This window comes from Aplidium turbinatum, chromosome 6, assembly GCF_918807975.1.
Source record: "Aplidium turbinatum chromosome 6, kaAplTurb1.1, whole genome shotgun sequence".
NCBI classification, from domain to species: Eukaryota; Metazoa; Chordata; class Ascidiacea; order Aplousobranchia; family Polyclinidae; genus Aplidium; species Aplidium turbinatum.
Window position 1 is genome coordinate 4821763 of NC_137477.1, and position 17211 is coordinate 4838973.

Genomic DNA, 17211 nt, shown 5'->3' on the forward strand with positions numbered 1-17211 from the left:
GTAATTGAGCGACTCTGTAAGAGATCGCTTTTTATCTTACGGCGATGGACTTACTATAAAACCGCATTTAAGCAATTTTGACTTATCAAATACTATAAGGCGCCTCAAAATTTCATCTCAAGTTTCGCCGTTTATAATAAACGTCGAGTATCAATTTTATAAAATTCTTAAGCCCTGTGTTTTGTGTGGCTGCATGCTCTCTACGCTCACAAGCTACAGATTGAAATAATGACTTTGCGAACTTTTTGTTTAAACTTGATTACATTTTTTCGTTTCCTTTTTGCCTACTTCTTTTTTAAAATAACAAAAGCTCCAAAAAATAATTGAAAAATAAGTTTAAAACATGAAGAGCAATAACTCAGCACAAGGGCAATTTTGGAACACCTCATACCACTTCATGCTTGCCAAATTGAAAAGACAAAACGTGTTATAAAACACTTGAAAAGGAACTGTGCTGTACTTGAAGCGTGGAAACTAATTTTTTTTCTACTGGCATTAATTGGCACTCGTGTGCAAAAAGCAACTGCGATCACTTGCCCGAAAAGTTGAAAATTGTATTTCAAATAAAAAGAAGACTCTTTCTCAAACTATCTCTATGCTGAACTTGTTTTTGTTGTTTTGTGGGCGATTGTTTTGCTTTATATAAACAATGTGAACGCATTATCACCACATTTCGTTCACTGCTTTGTGCAAGAAAGAACATGATCGGTTGAGTGTTTGAAGCCTTTTGATACGACTCTACCAGGAATGGAACCCATGCTGAGACTACCTCTTCGCTGAGCTGAAGCAAAATTCCATTTTGCTGATGCAACCTCAACCTAAAGCCGAAGATGTGTTGCTGAAATTTTATTACAAATATTTTTTTATCTAAACCTTTTTTTGTTGGACAACTCCAATCTAGGTCTGGGACTTCTAAAGCTTTCTAAAGCTGAAACTTTTGGACAGACCAAATAATCAGAAATACAAACCAATGTTGAGAACCAGTTTGGTGGTCACTTTCACAACCATTGTGATTAATCGACTTCATTTGCCTCGGTAACAAATGGTTTCAATGCTGCTCCACAGAGACCAAATCAACCGTTTTTTACATTGATTCAACGCCTGACGTTGAATCAATGTAAAAAAACGGTTGGTTTGCCATCTGGACGCTACAGACTGGTTTTCATCTAATTTTCAAGCATCCATGCATGTTTGCACACTGAAAGGTTCTGCCACCTTTTCCATGTATTGTCGTGCTGATTTGTCGCTTATTGTAGCCAGTGCTTCCTTATTCGCCTCAAACACGTTAATGACAAAAAAAGAAACAGAAACAATATGAAATAGTGAAAACACGTTGGAACATGTTCGTGACTACATCAGCAAGTATGCAAAAAAGTAAATCAGCCATGATGGTGCAATTTCAATCTTTAATAAACGTACCAGGAATAGCCAAGAAACATGTTTCGTTTTAGCAAAATAGTTTCTAATTTAATACTTCAGTTCTAACTAATAACAATTTAACTAATTCCGTCAGTTCCGACTGTTCAACAGCTTCTTCACTTCAACCGCGCACTGCAAACGCATGAGCTGCAGCATGGATCACTCGAGGCTCATACATATAAACAAAACTGCCTTTTTCGTCGGTCTTTCGGCAGTTGTTGAGATGTTGGGACTTTTCAACAGATGAGCAAAACAATGCGACAGACAGCATAACACATTTTAGTCATATAAGTATTGTGAAATTATTCATATGAGCAAATAATGATAATCTAAACTTGATTATGACGTACGCTGTTTCTCTGTCATATCAAAACTTCAATGCATGGAACCGTCTTTTCTCGAAGATAATAACTTGAGGAAGGATTATGGATAAACAGAAAAAGAAATCGTGTAAGTAAATATAATCAACCACCAATTTAATTTGCAACTAATAATCTTTACAGACGTAAAGCAAGATATCAGACTTTACAGACATCGTAATTAAAATCCATTACCTGTGTTTGTTATTAAAGTGACTCGTTTAAGCCATCGAAAGCATTTTTTCGATTTCGTGTGACAACAAAGTAATTTCGAATGCATTCTAACAATTACTTTAAATGCACGTCCATTCACGATACTTTTAAACAGTTGACTTAAAGATTAAAGGATTCCATTAAATCAAATCACTATTAATTTTACTAATACTGAAAATGCATTTGGCAAATCGCTGCAAACATTTTCACATCAATCCAAAGTCCGTATCTACATAGCTGCCAATGTTAAGACTCGTCCTGGCTATGCACAGAAAGGCTATGTTAATCATTAACAACTGGATCAACATAAGGCATGGTTGTGTTTGCAAAAGTTACGTACCAAAAGTAAACATAATATGAAGCAGCTTGATAGGCGTCTAATTTGTGGGGGATATGTTCTTCTTGCATGGTCCAATTGTATTGTAACACGATAGTGCAAGCGATACCACTAGATAAGCAAATTTATCAATATTCTGATGTTTGAAACACTAAACAAAAAGAATATAGAAATGTGTCACACAAGCCCTGGCCTAGGGTACCAATGCAAGCGGCATCAAAAAGTGGGCGCCGCAGTATGAATGGAGAGTTACAAGAGTGATCAACTATTTAATAAAAAAAATATAAACTATCATCAAAAGGTGTAAACTCGAGAGGGTTTTGTTTATTGGAGATGTCATTGCTCACTATATTAACATGGATATTAATAGAGTGAGCCATGGCTAAATGTCATTCATCTTGTGCGTAAAATAGGGAGAGAGATTGTTTATTTGACTTTCAATACTGCAAGTCAAATACTCAACATGTAGGCAAGAAGCGCCAACGAACTTTGCGATTTTACAACCAAAGTGCTTCATAAATACACAAATTCTTAAGGTTAAATAAACAGAACATAAATAAATAGTGCACAGATAAACACTGATACAAGGTATAAAATCCAAGCTATATCAAATTGCTCGTTTTCCCAAAGTATATTCATTCTCTAGTAGTGAACGCTGTTCCTCCAACAAATGCATATTGATAACTTTTGAATTACCGACATTTCCTCTAGCTGTGACCTCATAATAACCTTTCTGGAATTTCTTCTTCATCTTGAAACTTAACCTAGTCTTGGTAAAAATCTCGTCAAACAAGAATTCAAGACGATTGAAACAGGTTTCTAAAAATGGCATTTTCTTTAACTTGCTCTGCATACTTCTCCAGTACCATTTCATCAACAAAAAAACCGCGTTAGAGGCGAACCAAATGCAAGTGACAATATTTTAAAGGTTAACGGGTAGGCAGCATTCTTCTCCTTTGCAATCTTGCCAATCTTATTGTAAACAAGAAACTTTGCAGAAAAAGTTTGCAGATATCTGCCTAAAATCTCCCAGGAAATAGTTGAATAAACATAATTTAAGCTCACTGATATATCAAAGACTGCCGCGTTAAGCTTTGACCAAATAGCATAAGCCTACGACTGAGAAAGGTTCGATGAATTATAAAAAGTTCAAAACACACAGATTTGCATGGAGTAGTCTTTGCGTTAATGATTGGAGAATACAGCTGAGTTGGTTAAGTGTTTGACTTCACGAACGAAGAAACTGCAAGATCAAGCGGAGCTGGTTCGACTCTCCAGGTGTGCGTTTGAGCAAAAAAAAAAAAACAAAAAAAATTCAAAGACAGGTTTTTGTTTGTTTGTTTGTTTATCTTTATCCTGCATTGCGGGAAAGCGGACTTGAGCGCTATGCATCGGTGTACGCCTTCCGACGTACACCTGACCCACGCTGCAGCTGACGGCAATGACTGTTTCCGGTTGTCTACTCTACTTATGACTTAAATTTGGTACTACCCATTACTCGAAATCGATCACTGGGTAGAGGCAATTATCGTAAAGTTTCTTGCCCAGAGAAACAACAGCAAGTGCGGGTGGCTGGAGTCGAACATGCAGGCTCTCGACTGCGAGCCCAACGCGCTAACCACTCGGCCATTGCTGCCGACAGCAGCACCTAGTGGATGGAATAATTCACAGACAACAACACTTTTACAATCGGAAACTTCACTCTGTCAAACTCGGTGACCGCCCTGCGTCAGTGGTTCAAAGCCTCTACAGTCTACAAGTATGTGAAGCTGTCAGAATTAAGCTCTAAAAGAAGTAGTCTCAGCAGTCCAAAAATAAAGATTCCATCAATCAATCATAGACATACTTTTGTCCAACTAAAAAAGTTAAGCACTCAAAAAATTAAGCAGTTTTTTTACAGTTTCAATGTGTTATTTAACAACACTAGCACTCCCCGAAAAATAGTAGGCCTATAGGCCGACCGAGAAATCCAGAAATGTCGAATCGATGGTATGCATAAGCTATACAGAAGTGTATTTTTGCTTCCACAAATCTGTTTTAGCGTCTAATCTCAGAGTCTACAACATTAATTGTGGCTTTGTTCTTGTTGATCAGTGGTTACGCGCTCGACTGAAGATCAGACTGCGATGGTTCGGCTCTCGAGGTGTGCGCTTGAGCAACGCATTTCGGGATTGCTCTCCGTTCAGCGGCATTTAGTGGATAGAATAATTTTCTGGCTACAAAATTTCAACAATTGGACACTTCACCCTGCTAATTTCGGTAACCGGCCCCGCGTCAAAAGCCTCTACAGTCTACAAGTATGCGAAACTACCAGGAATAACCAATCAAGGTTTTGTCAGACCGAAGATAAAGATGCAAAACCAAACCAAGTGGATTTTTCTTGTTGGCTTGAACAGAACTGTGCAATGTTCAAATCAATCTTACATGTTTTTTTTGCAGTGTCAACAACTGACAAGCATTTTTTCATTGCATCATGAAAGTGGAACTTTCTGCTATTTACTTCATGGTTAATTTTTCCACTTACTTTGTTTCGTTGCGGCGATTACAAACAGCGCCAACCCATTGTAATCTGCGTTGCAAATTGAACCAGTTTTGTTAGGTCGTCGGACCACTCGGCATGCGTCAACTCAGCAAGTGCTTCAACTCAACAAGTACATTTCAGCTACTGCCAAGTCAGAAAATGAAATTTACTTGCTAGGTCATGGATTGTCAAATTCATTTTGCTGACTTGTGACATTCCAAGATAGGCTATGGCTTGCTCAGTTTCATCATTTACCAACTGCAACCACTTGCTCAATATAATTGCTGACTTAAAGCAAAAGAAGACTCTGTTTGTTAGACGTAGTCAATAAACTGGCGCTTGTTTGACACAGGATGGATGTGATCATCGATTGTTATGCACGTTCCAGTCCGGAACATAGGTGAATAAGCAAACTGGTAAGCTAAACCTACGCTTGTTAATTTTAGCGTTTCGGCTGGTGTGCATCATCATGGATTTTTTAATGGGAGCCTGCTATTATTAATGAAGAATGTTCAACGTTTGTTGTGCCAACACCTGATTTTTGACGTATGACTTAGGAGCAAATACTAACTTGATGCAGAAAATATTAGCTGCTGTAAGCTTGTATAGGCTACTCTTGCAACTAAGAAAAAGTTTATGTCACACAGTAGGCTACTGTTGATTCAACTCAATGGTTCTTAACCTGGGCGTAGGGGAGAGCGTCCAACAGTGCCCCGCTTTTTGGAAAATTGAGGTTTAGACATCAAAAAAAAAATTTTTTTCAATTTTTTTTTTCTATTATGAAAATTCCTCCTTTTCTTTAGTATTTCTACATAAAAAAAAGTTTAAAAGTTTTACACAAACTTCATAATCAGGCGTTAAAAATCACCTGTCAAAGTGGGGCACTGTTGGATATGGTATCCAACAGTGCCCCGGGTAGGATCCAACAGTGCCCCTATCAAAGTAATTGGTGTCTTTAGTTGCAATGTTGAGCCACTCTTTTTGCAATGATTACCCTAGGTATGAAACTTGTGTTAGTACCGGTATTGTTTTACATGATGGATGTCACTGAGCTGGTCAGGTCAAGACAAAACCTTTTAAAGTGGTACATATGCTACACAATTATCACAGACACAAAATATAACAGCAACAGTTATCATAACATGTACGACACGCTATCTGCCCGTCGTGGTGACTGTGCTTAAACGAAATAATGCGAATAGGTTCCAAGGAACCATGCAAACACACTGAGCTGTAGTTTATAGAACAGCCCAGTTGCTGTAATTACTTTTTTAAAAGTTTTGGTGTTATGACCTAACCCTAACTACCAATTGCAATAAGGAAGGTGTTTATTCAACAGTCAATCAGTGAAAGAACATGCAATAATAGCCCCGATAGCTTAATTGGTTAGCGCGTCACTTCTGGAACGAAGAAGCTTCAAGATCAAGCGGCGCTGGTTCGACTCTCGGGGTGTGCGCTTGAGCAACGCACGTTAAGGACTGCTCTCCATTCAGCGGCATCTAATGGATGGAATAGTTCACCGGCAAGACTTCAACAATCGGAAACTTCACTCTGTCAATCTTGGTGACCGGGCCTGCGTCAGTGATTCAAAGCCTCTACAAGTATGCGAAACTGCCAGGATTAAGCTCTGCAAGAAGCTTTCCCAGTCCGAGGATAAAAATTCCATCAATTAATCAATGCAGGAGATTAAAGACATCATTGATTTGGCCACATGGAAGGTATGATTAACACAAGATACACCCACAACACACTTTGGTAGGCCTATATTGGCATGTGGTTCACAAGAAATGGCTTGGTTTATGGAGCAAAATAACCAAATTTGACAGACAAAATTACTAAACAATAGGCCTACATATAGTTCAGGCACGAAGCTTCTTCCACAGCCGAAACTTAGAAACACAGGCTACCAAAAACTCCCCAACACCTATAATATTGTTGATATAACATAAAATGTTGATAATCATTTTGGCACTGCATATTGATTAATAAAATCTCATGGCTTCCAACAGTGCTCCACCGGGGCACTGTAGGAGACCTCAGGGTGGGGCACTGTTGGAACCACGGGCCTACAAGATAAGATGGCGTCAGTTTTTTTACCGAGGCCTACGATCTGAAACGTTATTACTGAAACCTAGTCTAGTGACTGACCAAGCATGAAAAACTTGTGAAGCATCCCTGAAGCCACCGTAAAAACTGCAACAAAAAAAGTTATAAAGTTCTGAAAATTTACTTTTTACCCTCTAAAACAAACTTTCATTTCTGCCAACAACAAGCAATGACTTATTTCTGCCTAACTTAGTTTCAGCAGCTTCTACGGACCACGTGACCATGGTAATGTACAGTTGAGTGAATAATTTGTCACGGATTGCGAAAAACGATGGGAGGGGCACTGTAGGCACCCGGGGCACTCTCCCCTACTACCCCTTAGAAAGCGCTGTTGACCTTTTAGAGGGGCGGAAATACTGAGGGGTCATAGGGGGCACTATATTCAGAAGGTGTAACAATATTTTCCTCACGGCAAATTTGCATTAGTGGTTCTGCTAAATCAAGGTATATTCGTGCTCTGTGGAGGCTCACATGCATGTTTTAGTTGAGATTTCCTAATTTCACCACGCTACAATGCAGAATCCGATACACCTTCACTGCAGGTTATCACTCATTATCTTTTGTACAGCTCAAATATTATGGTGGGCGCCAGACTATGGAAATCTCTGAAAAGGAGTGCTGAGAAAAAACGTTAAGAACCACTGATTAACTGCACCAGATTTGACTGCAGTGACCATCACCACTAACTCGGATTACCAATGTAGCGAGTTGTTAGAATCTTTACAGTCATAGTTTTCAAGACTTGGTTGACCAGCAATGATTTTTCAATCAATTCTATCGAATAGCCTACCTATCCTAATTGTTGTAGTTGTCTCGTAACAAATATCCATAGCATATAGTTTTGCATTGATTGAAAGATCCAACGAGAATAATTTGATCAAGATCCTTCTTTAACAGTGGTAAAGAATCGTCGAAGAGCGGAAGCTTCACATCTCCACAAAACATAAGTTCATTTTATGCATCGATAGGATATCGGACTAGGTTCCACACGACTTCAAGACAAGATATCTGTACGTTAGCTCAGTGGCCGACTCAAGTTCAAGCGGCGCTGGTTCGGCTCTCGGGGTGTGCGCTTGAGCAACGCATTTTAGGACTGCTCTTCATTCAGCAGACGGAATAATTTCCAAGCAATAACATTTCGACAATTTGAAACTCCACTCTGTCAATCTCAGTAACCGGCCCTGCGTCAAGAGCCTCTACAAGTATGCGAAACTGCCAGGAATAACCAATCAAGGCTTTGTCAGTCCGAGGATAAAGTTCAAACCAACTTCTTGCCGCAGAACAGCAGTCGCAAAAGTCCATGACGCAGTGACCTTAGATTTTCTCGCCATAACCACCATGTGACGACGAAGAACGAGATATCAAAGGGGACACAACAATAATTAGAATGTTCACTTCATGTTAGCATAAAGTAAATCAAAAAATCACAGCATTTTTCCACAAGTAGAAGCACAAGGCAACACGAAAACTAAAAGTATTAAAACACAAAGCAAAAGGTCATAGTTCGATAATGGAAAAAAAACTATAGCCTACGCTTCACATCAATTTAGCATCTTTAGACAAATATCAAATGTAAACATACGCCATCTAATATCCATAGTACATCCGTAGTATCCAGCTGCCAACAAAAGAAAAACAGTTTTGCTATGCGTTCAAAATTACAGGTAAGCAAGGTATCGAACCACGATGCATGGCTGTCACATCGACTACCTTCTTAGACAAACTGCAGCTATGTGTAACCGTTTGTATTCAAAAGACATTTAACATCAGTGTAACGTATCCTCGAACGCAAAAAGATTTCATATTTTAGTGGCATCCAAGTTCGTATCTGGTAGTTGAAGATTTAGATGAAAATAAATGAGATGCCAGTCACCATACTTATACTTTAGTGTGTCTGTCATGGCGACACGGGGCGTTCTTATGCAGCTGACAACAGCTAACCTTAAACTCGGCCCAGCCAGCAAATCAGTCCTTATTTTTTTACATCGATTCTGTAGACCTTAAATCAATGTAAAAAGAAGTGATTTACTAAGTGTTGAGATATGTTCAAAAGCATTAAGCAGATATGTGATGCATCGATTGAACGAAATGTCGGCAGATATCTGACAAAGACAATTACCCCCAAAACATCTTGTGTACAAATATCTGAATGCGTTAAGAGCAACTGCCCTTAACTCGCTCCCTCATTCGTGGGTGCTACAGGCGCTTAGCAAGGAAAAAATTACAAAACAAGTGCTACTTGTCCGAGCTGTCGTTCAGGAACGCGAAGGCGTCAATAATATAATTTGCCGCCTAGAAATCCTTGAAGAGAAACAGGACAAAGCCGGCTACAACGAAGTTGCAACTTTTGGAAACAAACTTTTTTTCAACCTTTCACAATCAATAGATTCCCCTCAAGTCTCCTTCCAAACCATAAAGTTTCGACTTTAAGGTTTTTAATTCGTTCTGTATAGCTCTGGAGCGCCCCGCTGTGGCACGAACCGTTTGTAAAACGTCGACATCCGAAACAGCGCCTCCAACGGATGCCTGCAACCAGAAGGTTATCATTTGTATTTCTGGAAATGGTAATTGATTTAAAAGCTAAGCCAACAAAATAAGCTTGACTGGTTGATTGATTGATTGGTCTCCAACTGGAACAATCTCCAACGTTAAACATGATCAAGCTGATGGGAATGAGAATAAAATATTCTACATTTTCGAAAGAATTACTCGATAATGATGTACACGACTGTGCCAGTGTGCAACTGTGCATCTAGACACGGCTGACCCTGTCTGCGTTATAAAGCATTGAAAAGCAACGCATGTCTCCGATAGACACGGCGTCATATGAAAACGTGCATCATCATTATTATTATTCTACTGCTCATTACTTTGTAGAGTTGCTTTTCAACTTCCTTGAGTTTCTTCCTTAGATTCTTGACATCCGTCTTGAATCCTTCAACTTCCGCGTTTCTTCTCTTCTCCAATCCCGCGTAACGCACCGTCATCATCTCCAACCTCTTTGCCATCTTGTCGGAACGCTCCTTGAAGATGTCCCTGGAGTTTGAAGGAATTATCTTTACATTAATTGAACAGTGTTGGATGAACAATGGAATCAAAATTGCATAGAAAATGGTGAAAAAGAACGAATCCTCAAAATTAGTGTTAAGGGATTTTGAGAAAAAAAAGAACAAATGTTAAACCCAGGCCAATAAAAATTGGCCTGGGTTTACGAGCCCTAACTTACTCCAAGTAATTTCAGGTTGACTATACTGATATAAAAAAAAACACAATTTCATTAAAAAAGTACTCTCATTGCTCTACAAACACAATCCTGCGATGAAGAAGCTTATTAAATATTTCCGTGATAACCGTGATGTTTCGGGATGAATACCAAGCGCTTCTAGAAAGATATCGATGTTTACGACTAAAGTATGTGTGTGAATGCTGGCGGCATGCAAAGTTGTCTACGTGGTTAGCTGCCTAGGGATAAATCATCGAAAGAATGAACGAAATCAAAGTGTTCGGGGAGTTTACAGTAAAGGACCTTGAAACGATGTAAAAGTAACAATGTGTCACAAATCATAGTTAGCCAGCAAAAAAATGCCGTTTTTACATCGTTTCAACGTCTGGCGACGTTTATACAACCTAACAAAGGATACTTTTGCTGCCTGGGTAATTACCTGTGGACCTCGCTTTCTTCTCTTATCCGAGCTAGTTCGTCTTCGGCCTGAACGCATTGCTCCCTGTACATGTCAGCCAGTTTGGCTGCTTGACCCAGCTGCTGCTCCAAGTTGCTCATCTCCGCTTCCATTTGCTGTTTCGCTTCGTAGTCGGTCACGCATGACCGCGCATATGAGAGAGCGGTCACCTTTTTTTCCGCGCCCGAACTCCGCTGGATGGAGTCTACTTGCTCGCGAAGGACGTCCATTTCTGGAAGCAAGTTTGTCCTAAGGAACTTTTCGTTTCATATTTCGAACGGAGATCTTAGAAGCTGACAAAATCGCACACACTACCCAAGTACCCATGTAGTAATATCAAGGATCTCAATTATTCAAAAAATTCCGGAACAATTAATCTTCAACATAAGCGTTACGACAGGCGACAGCGATATTCGCTAGTATTTGTATTTAAGAAAAATAGAATTCTCGTATTTTCTTCTACGAATTATCGGCGTAAATACTATTATCGGCGTAAATAGATAAAACTATCTTAAGTACCGTACTCTTTCATTTCATTCTGCCCGAAAAAAAAAAACTTGATGCAAGATGTGAATTGCCCCAGCTCATTAGCGAATCGAAAAGCAGCAAAGTTTAAACAGGCAAGAATAGTTAGCTAACATGTATCGCATATACAATTATACACGTCTAGAAAAGCTAGAATCCACAGATAACTAGTCCATGGCCAAGCTAAAAGTATGTATCGGACCGGCAGTTTTACTTGGAGAGGTTTGTAAAACCATTTTCTTAAAGTGCCTTTAATGATGGTCTGGCAATACCTTGTAACAACTTATCTTTTTCTGCCATCCATTGCTTTTCAGTTTCTCTATTCTCACGCTTCACCAGCAATATATGCTGAGTGCTCTCATGAAGAAGAGCCTGGACAGTAAATGCACAAAATAAAACATTTAAACTATGTTAAGAAATCTTTGTAGAAATATCTTACAAGCAGTTTTACATTGTACGCCTGGTAGCTCATTTTATCTTATATCACAATCAATACCTTTATACAAAATTTCACAAATAATAAAGCAATTATTTAATGTACTTTGCTTCTTCTAGTGAGTATTGGTAGGTTTGGTGAATGACAAGAAATCTATTTCAATCCACTCAATTGAGGTTGGTTCTGGGTGACTGAGAATCATTTCTCCCCATTCGTCTATTCCCACTGGTCTTTTGACTAAGATACTCTTGATACACATGGCCCAGTGATACTTTCTAGTTGTTATTGGATCAGCTCAAACAAGTAACCATGATTGAGGATACTACCTGGGTGTCTCGTAGCCTCTTCGCATAGCGCTCATAGCGATCCCTATCTCGCTCCCTGGCAAGATCAGCTTCCTCCTGAATGATCCTCCGTTCATCTAGGAGGGAGGAAACCTGAAATATATACATTGATCTAATGTTGCAGAACGTCATCTTGCTGCAAAAACTTCAATAACGTCACAAACCATCTCCAGACTTTGCATGCTCACAAATAATGAAAAAGTGGAACATTGACAAAAAAACAAAAAAAAGTTGTTTAGCATTAAAGCAAAACATACTATTGCATAACCCAAATTAAAAATGATTAAAATGTACAAAAAAGGAGCGAAAAAATTTGTATTTGAGAAAAGCATCTGACAAGCTGAAAAATATTTAAATAGAATTACTTTAATTGCTTGTAGATCAATATTATTTTACATTCGATCGGCGCAATGCATTTAGCAACTAACCTGGTCTTTGGCTAACTTAGTCTGTTCTTCAAGTTGTGCTTGGAGTGCTTCTATGTGCAAAGCAAGTGTTTGGTTGTCTTCTGTCAGATGAGTAGTGGCTTCTTGTTTGTTTACCGGTGGTCGTGCAGATTTCGATGTCTATACATTTTATGAAGAAAAATTAGTTATTAAAGAATTTGTTATGCAACTGTTTATTGACAAATTTTTAGCGGTTTTTTTTTATTTTATTAGCTTGGAAGCGATCTTGTGATCATACACTCTGTGTAGTGTTGAGCATAAACCGTGTCTACATTGACATGCTGAAATACATCCTATTATAAATTTTCTCTAGTTTAATGTCTTTAGATGAGCTCAGCATTGAATTATTTTCTGAGCTCAGTATTGAATTTACAAAACTCGAAAAATTAAAACATTTTACTGTAGAAAAACAAATCAAAAAAATATTTTTAAACTACAGACAACTTTTCAATTTACCTTTGCTTTCACAGCCGGCTCAATTTCGTTTGGTAACTGAGGTTTTGGATGCTTTTGTGGAATCACTATTTTCGATGGAGGATCTTTATGGAAGTATGAAACCTAACAAGAAAATTTTCATTGTACAACGTTGAAGGACATAGAGAAAACCTATGCATACATTGTTAGCTTGCGCCTTGCAGTTCACACATATTTAATTTGACGCTTGCTTTTGTGGTATTCTACAGCAAACTAAAATGTAGTACTTTGCCAGAAAATACTATCATCAGCACTTTGGTACTAGATAATTTTTAATATACATTTCAATAAGTGAAAAGTTTGTTTTTATTTTACCATATGCACCAACATAGTCATACACATGCTGAAAAAGTTTGTACACATATTTGTAGTAAGTTATTGCTTAGCATGTGCAAGACTGTGTTGATGCATGTAAAAATTAAAGAAAAAATTTTGCACTTATTGAAATGTGCAATAGGGTAGCAATAATTTAAAATGTTTGAAACAATTCAAGAATGATCAAACTGAACCTAAATGAAAAGCAGCAGAATGTGATTTTATAATTCATTGAGCTGAGCCAGCATAAAAATACTAATTAAAAGTTAAAATCAACACCAGTATAGCTATATAATAAAAGGATTATTATTTGCTATTGTATATACATCATGCATGCACATCATCATCAAGTTTTGTTTTTTAACATGCATGTTTTGCAAAGTATTTCAGCACTCATAGTCATGGGCTTCACCCCAAATTACTAGGGAGTTCAACCCTATCATCGACTAGTTCAACCATATCATCGACTAGGGAGTTCAACCCAATCATCGACCCGCTCCTTCCAAAAGAGCAAGCTGGGTTTCGGCGCGGAAAATCCACTGTAGATCAGGTCACACTGTTGACCCAAGACATCGAGGACTGCTTTGAGGCAAAAAAGAAGGCCGGCGCTGTCTTTCTAGATCTCACAGCTGCCTATGATACTGTATGGCATCGCGGCCTTACTTACAAGCTGCTTCGCCTGCTTCCTGACCGACATATGGTCCATATGATTATGGAACTCGTCAGGAATCGAAGCTTCACCCTCACCACCGGCAACCCACGGCGAAGCAGACTGAGACGCCTGAAAAACGGCGTCCCACAGGGATCGGTCCTGGCTCCCCTTCTTTTCAACATCTACACCCACGACCTGCCAACCACGGTCTCCGCAAAATACGCTTATGCGGACGATCTGGCAATTCTCCACTCCACAAAGTCGTGGGAAAATCTAGAAGACACCTTGAGCCAGGACATGCAAACCATCTCAGCTTATCTCCAGAACTGGCGACTGAAACTCAGCGAAACCAAAACTGTGGCGGCAGCTTTCCACCTACACAATCGGGAAGCTGATCGTGAGCTACATGTCCACAACAACGGAAAACCTCTGTCCTTCTGCCCCGAGCCAAGGTATCTTGGGGTGACACTAGACAGATCGCTCACATACCGCCACCATTTGGTGTCACTGCGCAAGAAACTGACATCCCGCGCTGCATTACTGAAGCGCCTGGCAGGCTCTAGCTGGGGGGCGAGGGCTGACACTTTGCGAATAGCAGCCTTAGCCCTTGTCTACTCTTCAGCAGAGTACTGTGCACCTGTCTGGTGCCGCAGTGCTCACTGCCACAACATCGACACTGCCATAAACAGCGCCCTGCGCACAGTGACCGGATGCCTGCGTCCCACACCATTGGACAATCTCCCCATTCTCGCTGGCATCCAACCTGCTGAGCTTCGTCGCAAAGAAGCCACTCTGTCCCTCGGTCGACGGGCACTGGAGCCTAACCATCTTCTCCACCACAAGATCTCTGCCTTCCCAAACGGGCACCCCCGCCGACTGAAATCAAGACACTCATTCGTGCCAGCCGCTCGGCTTCTGATCAACGAAGCTGATGTACAAGACATCTCTGCGGCTACTTGGGCGGACCATAAATGGAATTCTGAATGGAAGTCAAGCACCACCAGACTCCATTCATTCATCCCCGACGCCGACACACGCCCCATCGGCCTGACACTACAGAGACAGGCATGGGTGCGCCTCAACCGTCTCCGTACGGGCGTCGGGCTTTTCCGCTCAACCATGCACCAATGGGGAATGGCTTCTTCCTCCTCCTGTGAATGTGGTGCCGAGGAACAGACCGCAGACCACATCATCAATGACTGTACCATCTTCAAACCACCTAACGGAGTGGAAGGTCTGCGCGTCATGGATGATGAAACTAAAGACTGGCTGCTCTCTAGCAGCCTTCCAGTGTAGTCCGGGAACATCGTGAATCTGGGGTGGTAAAAGGATAGACCCTCGGCCCCAGAAGCTCAGACGACGACGACGACGACTAGGGAGTTCAATAAAAAAGTTTTAATACTGATAAATTCAATAAATAATAAGCTGCAATGGCCAAATTTAAGTTATTTTTTTACCTCTGCAGCTGCAGGCCCTGCTAATGCAATCAAATGCTGGATACGTTTACGATCGCCAACTTCACGTATCTTTAATCGATCATTCTCAGCATAAAGCCTTAAGACCTGCTCACGTTCTTGAAGAACACAAACCTTGAACAAATTGACAAATAATAACAAATGGCTATTTTGTCTCATTGGTTACCATGGTTGGAATCAAAAAACATTATTTCGTGGCAAGTGATACCAGAATTAGGGTTTTGTTTCCTGCACAGGACTTTAAAATTTCCCAAATTATAAGTTTTTGTCTTCAACGATTTTAAACTTTTCTCAAATTATAATATAGCACAATTTTTTATCTGCCAACACTATTGCAAAAAATATACGCACAGCCACAATAATATCTGAGTTTTTCTATAGCTTTGTATCAATTGCAGATTTGTGTCATTCTCAGTGGTTTACTAAGCACTTAGAGCATGTCTGCACCACATCGATATTTTGCTTAATGGCAAGTAGGAATAAGATCCAGTATACTGTATATCAAATTTACAAAGTCTTTGGTATAACCCCACATCTGCAGGCATAATGAATGAGCAATGTAGTTATTGCAAAAAAGGATGATTTATAAGACTATTAAAGGTACCGTAGCTTTTTTTGCTGTTGAAGAGTGGGCAAAAAAAAGCTTCATGGTCAAATGACTTAAGAACTATAGGCAAACTTCAGAAACTATGCTTACAAATTACCATCACTGGTAACCATAGCTACTGTGTTATATAAAATTAATAAAAAAACATTAACTATATAGTAACTCTTACAACTCAACAGAATAAATTCAGACCCACTCAACACGCCACAATGCAGTCAGGAATTTGTGACAGTTCAGGTTTACCTGTAAATCACTTATTGCTTTTTGAAGATCACTGATTTCTTGCTCCCGCTGAGTTAATTCTCGTTCCATATGATGTTGATCTTCATAACTTGACTTGTATTGATCCAATTTTTTTGACATTTCTTCATGCTCATTATCAAATTCTGCTACCTTTTTGCGATAATATTCTAATAACTCTCTAGATGGCCTTAGTTGACCCAAACGTTCATTTACAGAAGGAATTGGTGAGTTTTCAACACGCCGCCGTAATGACATTGTCAGCAAGGGTAGCCGTAAACTGGTTAGTCAATGGATAAACAAATCACCTAAAGTTAGAACAATAGCTAAAACCCGAGATTGAGCATTTATTTAAGTACAACAACATTAATTTTCAGTGATCATAATAACAACAACTCATTGCTACAAGCCAAAAACCTAATTGAAATACCGTAAGCAGTAGTGTAGCCAGGAATTTTGAAAGGGGAGGGTTTTGACCAATCAGCGGCGGGGGGTCTGGGGGGCCTCCCCCAGAAATTTTTGAAAAATTACTTTGTATTTAGTGCATTCTGAAAGCATTTTCAACAAAAAATCTGGGTATAAATATTCCTGTAAAATGGTGGTGTCCGGTGGCATGACAAAAGAATAAGATCATGTTTTCTTGGGCATTTTTCGGAAATAAAGCTAAGTTTCTATGTTTTCTTGTTGCTAATTCTTGGCTGAGTTATTTGAATGTTTGGTATTGGCAAAACTCAATCTTTTAATGCAGTTTCGTTTAAAATTAGGCAAACTTTGTTTTAGAGACATAGAGACTGAAAGCATCATTCTCAATATCATGACGTCACATGCGTGCCAAAGGGGGGGGTTGTAACCCTCAAAACCCCCCCCCCCCCCCTTGGCTACGCCACTGGAAATAACGTAAAACTGAAAGCATGAATTTCAAACAGTAGAAAACTAGCTCACAAACCGAGTTTTAAATTTTTGTTAACTCTCAGCTGTTACGCTCAAGATCCGTGACTCCAAAACTCACTCATGCGTAATTATTTATTTTTGAAAGGAACAAATTGATTGATTAAATCTTTA

General features: G+C 39.5%; 1 protein-coding gene across 1 annotated transcript; it reads right to left on the reverse strand.

The window, feature by feature from the left end:
• Positions 1-8365: 8365 nt before the first annotated feature.
• On the reverse strand, positions 8366-16441 carry LOC145772170 (coiled-coil domain-containing protein 77-like). Its single transcript, XM_082584018.1, has 9 exons — positions 16153-16441; positions 15285-15416; positions 12843-12944; positions 12369-12506; positions 11923-12033; positions 11433-11532; positions 10618-10867; positions 9826-9991; positions 8366-9481 (listed from the first exon to the last, which is right to left on the reverse strand). Exons 1-9 carry the CDS (start codon positions 16405-16407, stop codon positions 9335-9337), a joined length of 1401 nt encoding a protein of 466 aa, XP_082440144.1. The 5' UTR covers positions 16408-16441; the 3' UTR covers positions 8366-9334.
• Between the last annotated feature and the right edge of the window lie 770 nt (positions 16442-17211).

What these genes read in the sequence shown, in the direction of transcription:
- LOC145772170 (XM_082584018.1), bottom strand. Translation starts at nt 16,407, where the DNA reads ATGTCATTACGGCGGCGTGTTGAAAACTCACCAATTCCTTCTGTAAAT. An exon ending in CTAAGTTAGCCAAAGACCAG is followed by an intron (nt 12,034 to 12,368) that starts GTTAGTTGCTAA and finishes TATATATTTCAG; the next exon opens with GTTTCCTCCCTCCTAGATGA. An exon ending in AAAAGATAAGTTGTTACAAG is followed by an intron (nt 10,868 to 11,432) that starts GTATTGCCAGAC and finishes ACTTGCTTCCAG; the next exon opens with AAATGGACGTCCTTCGCGAG.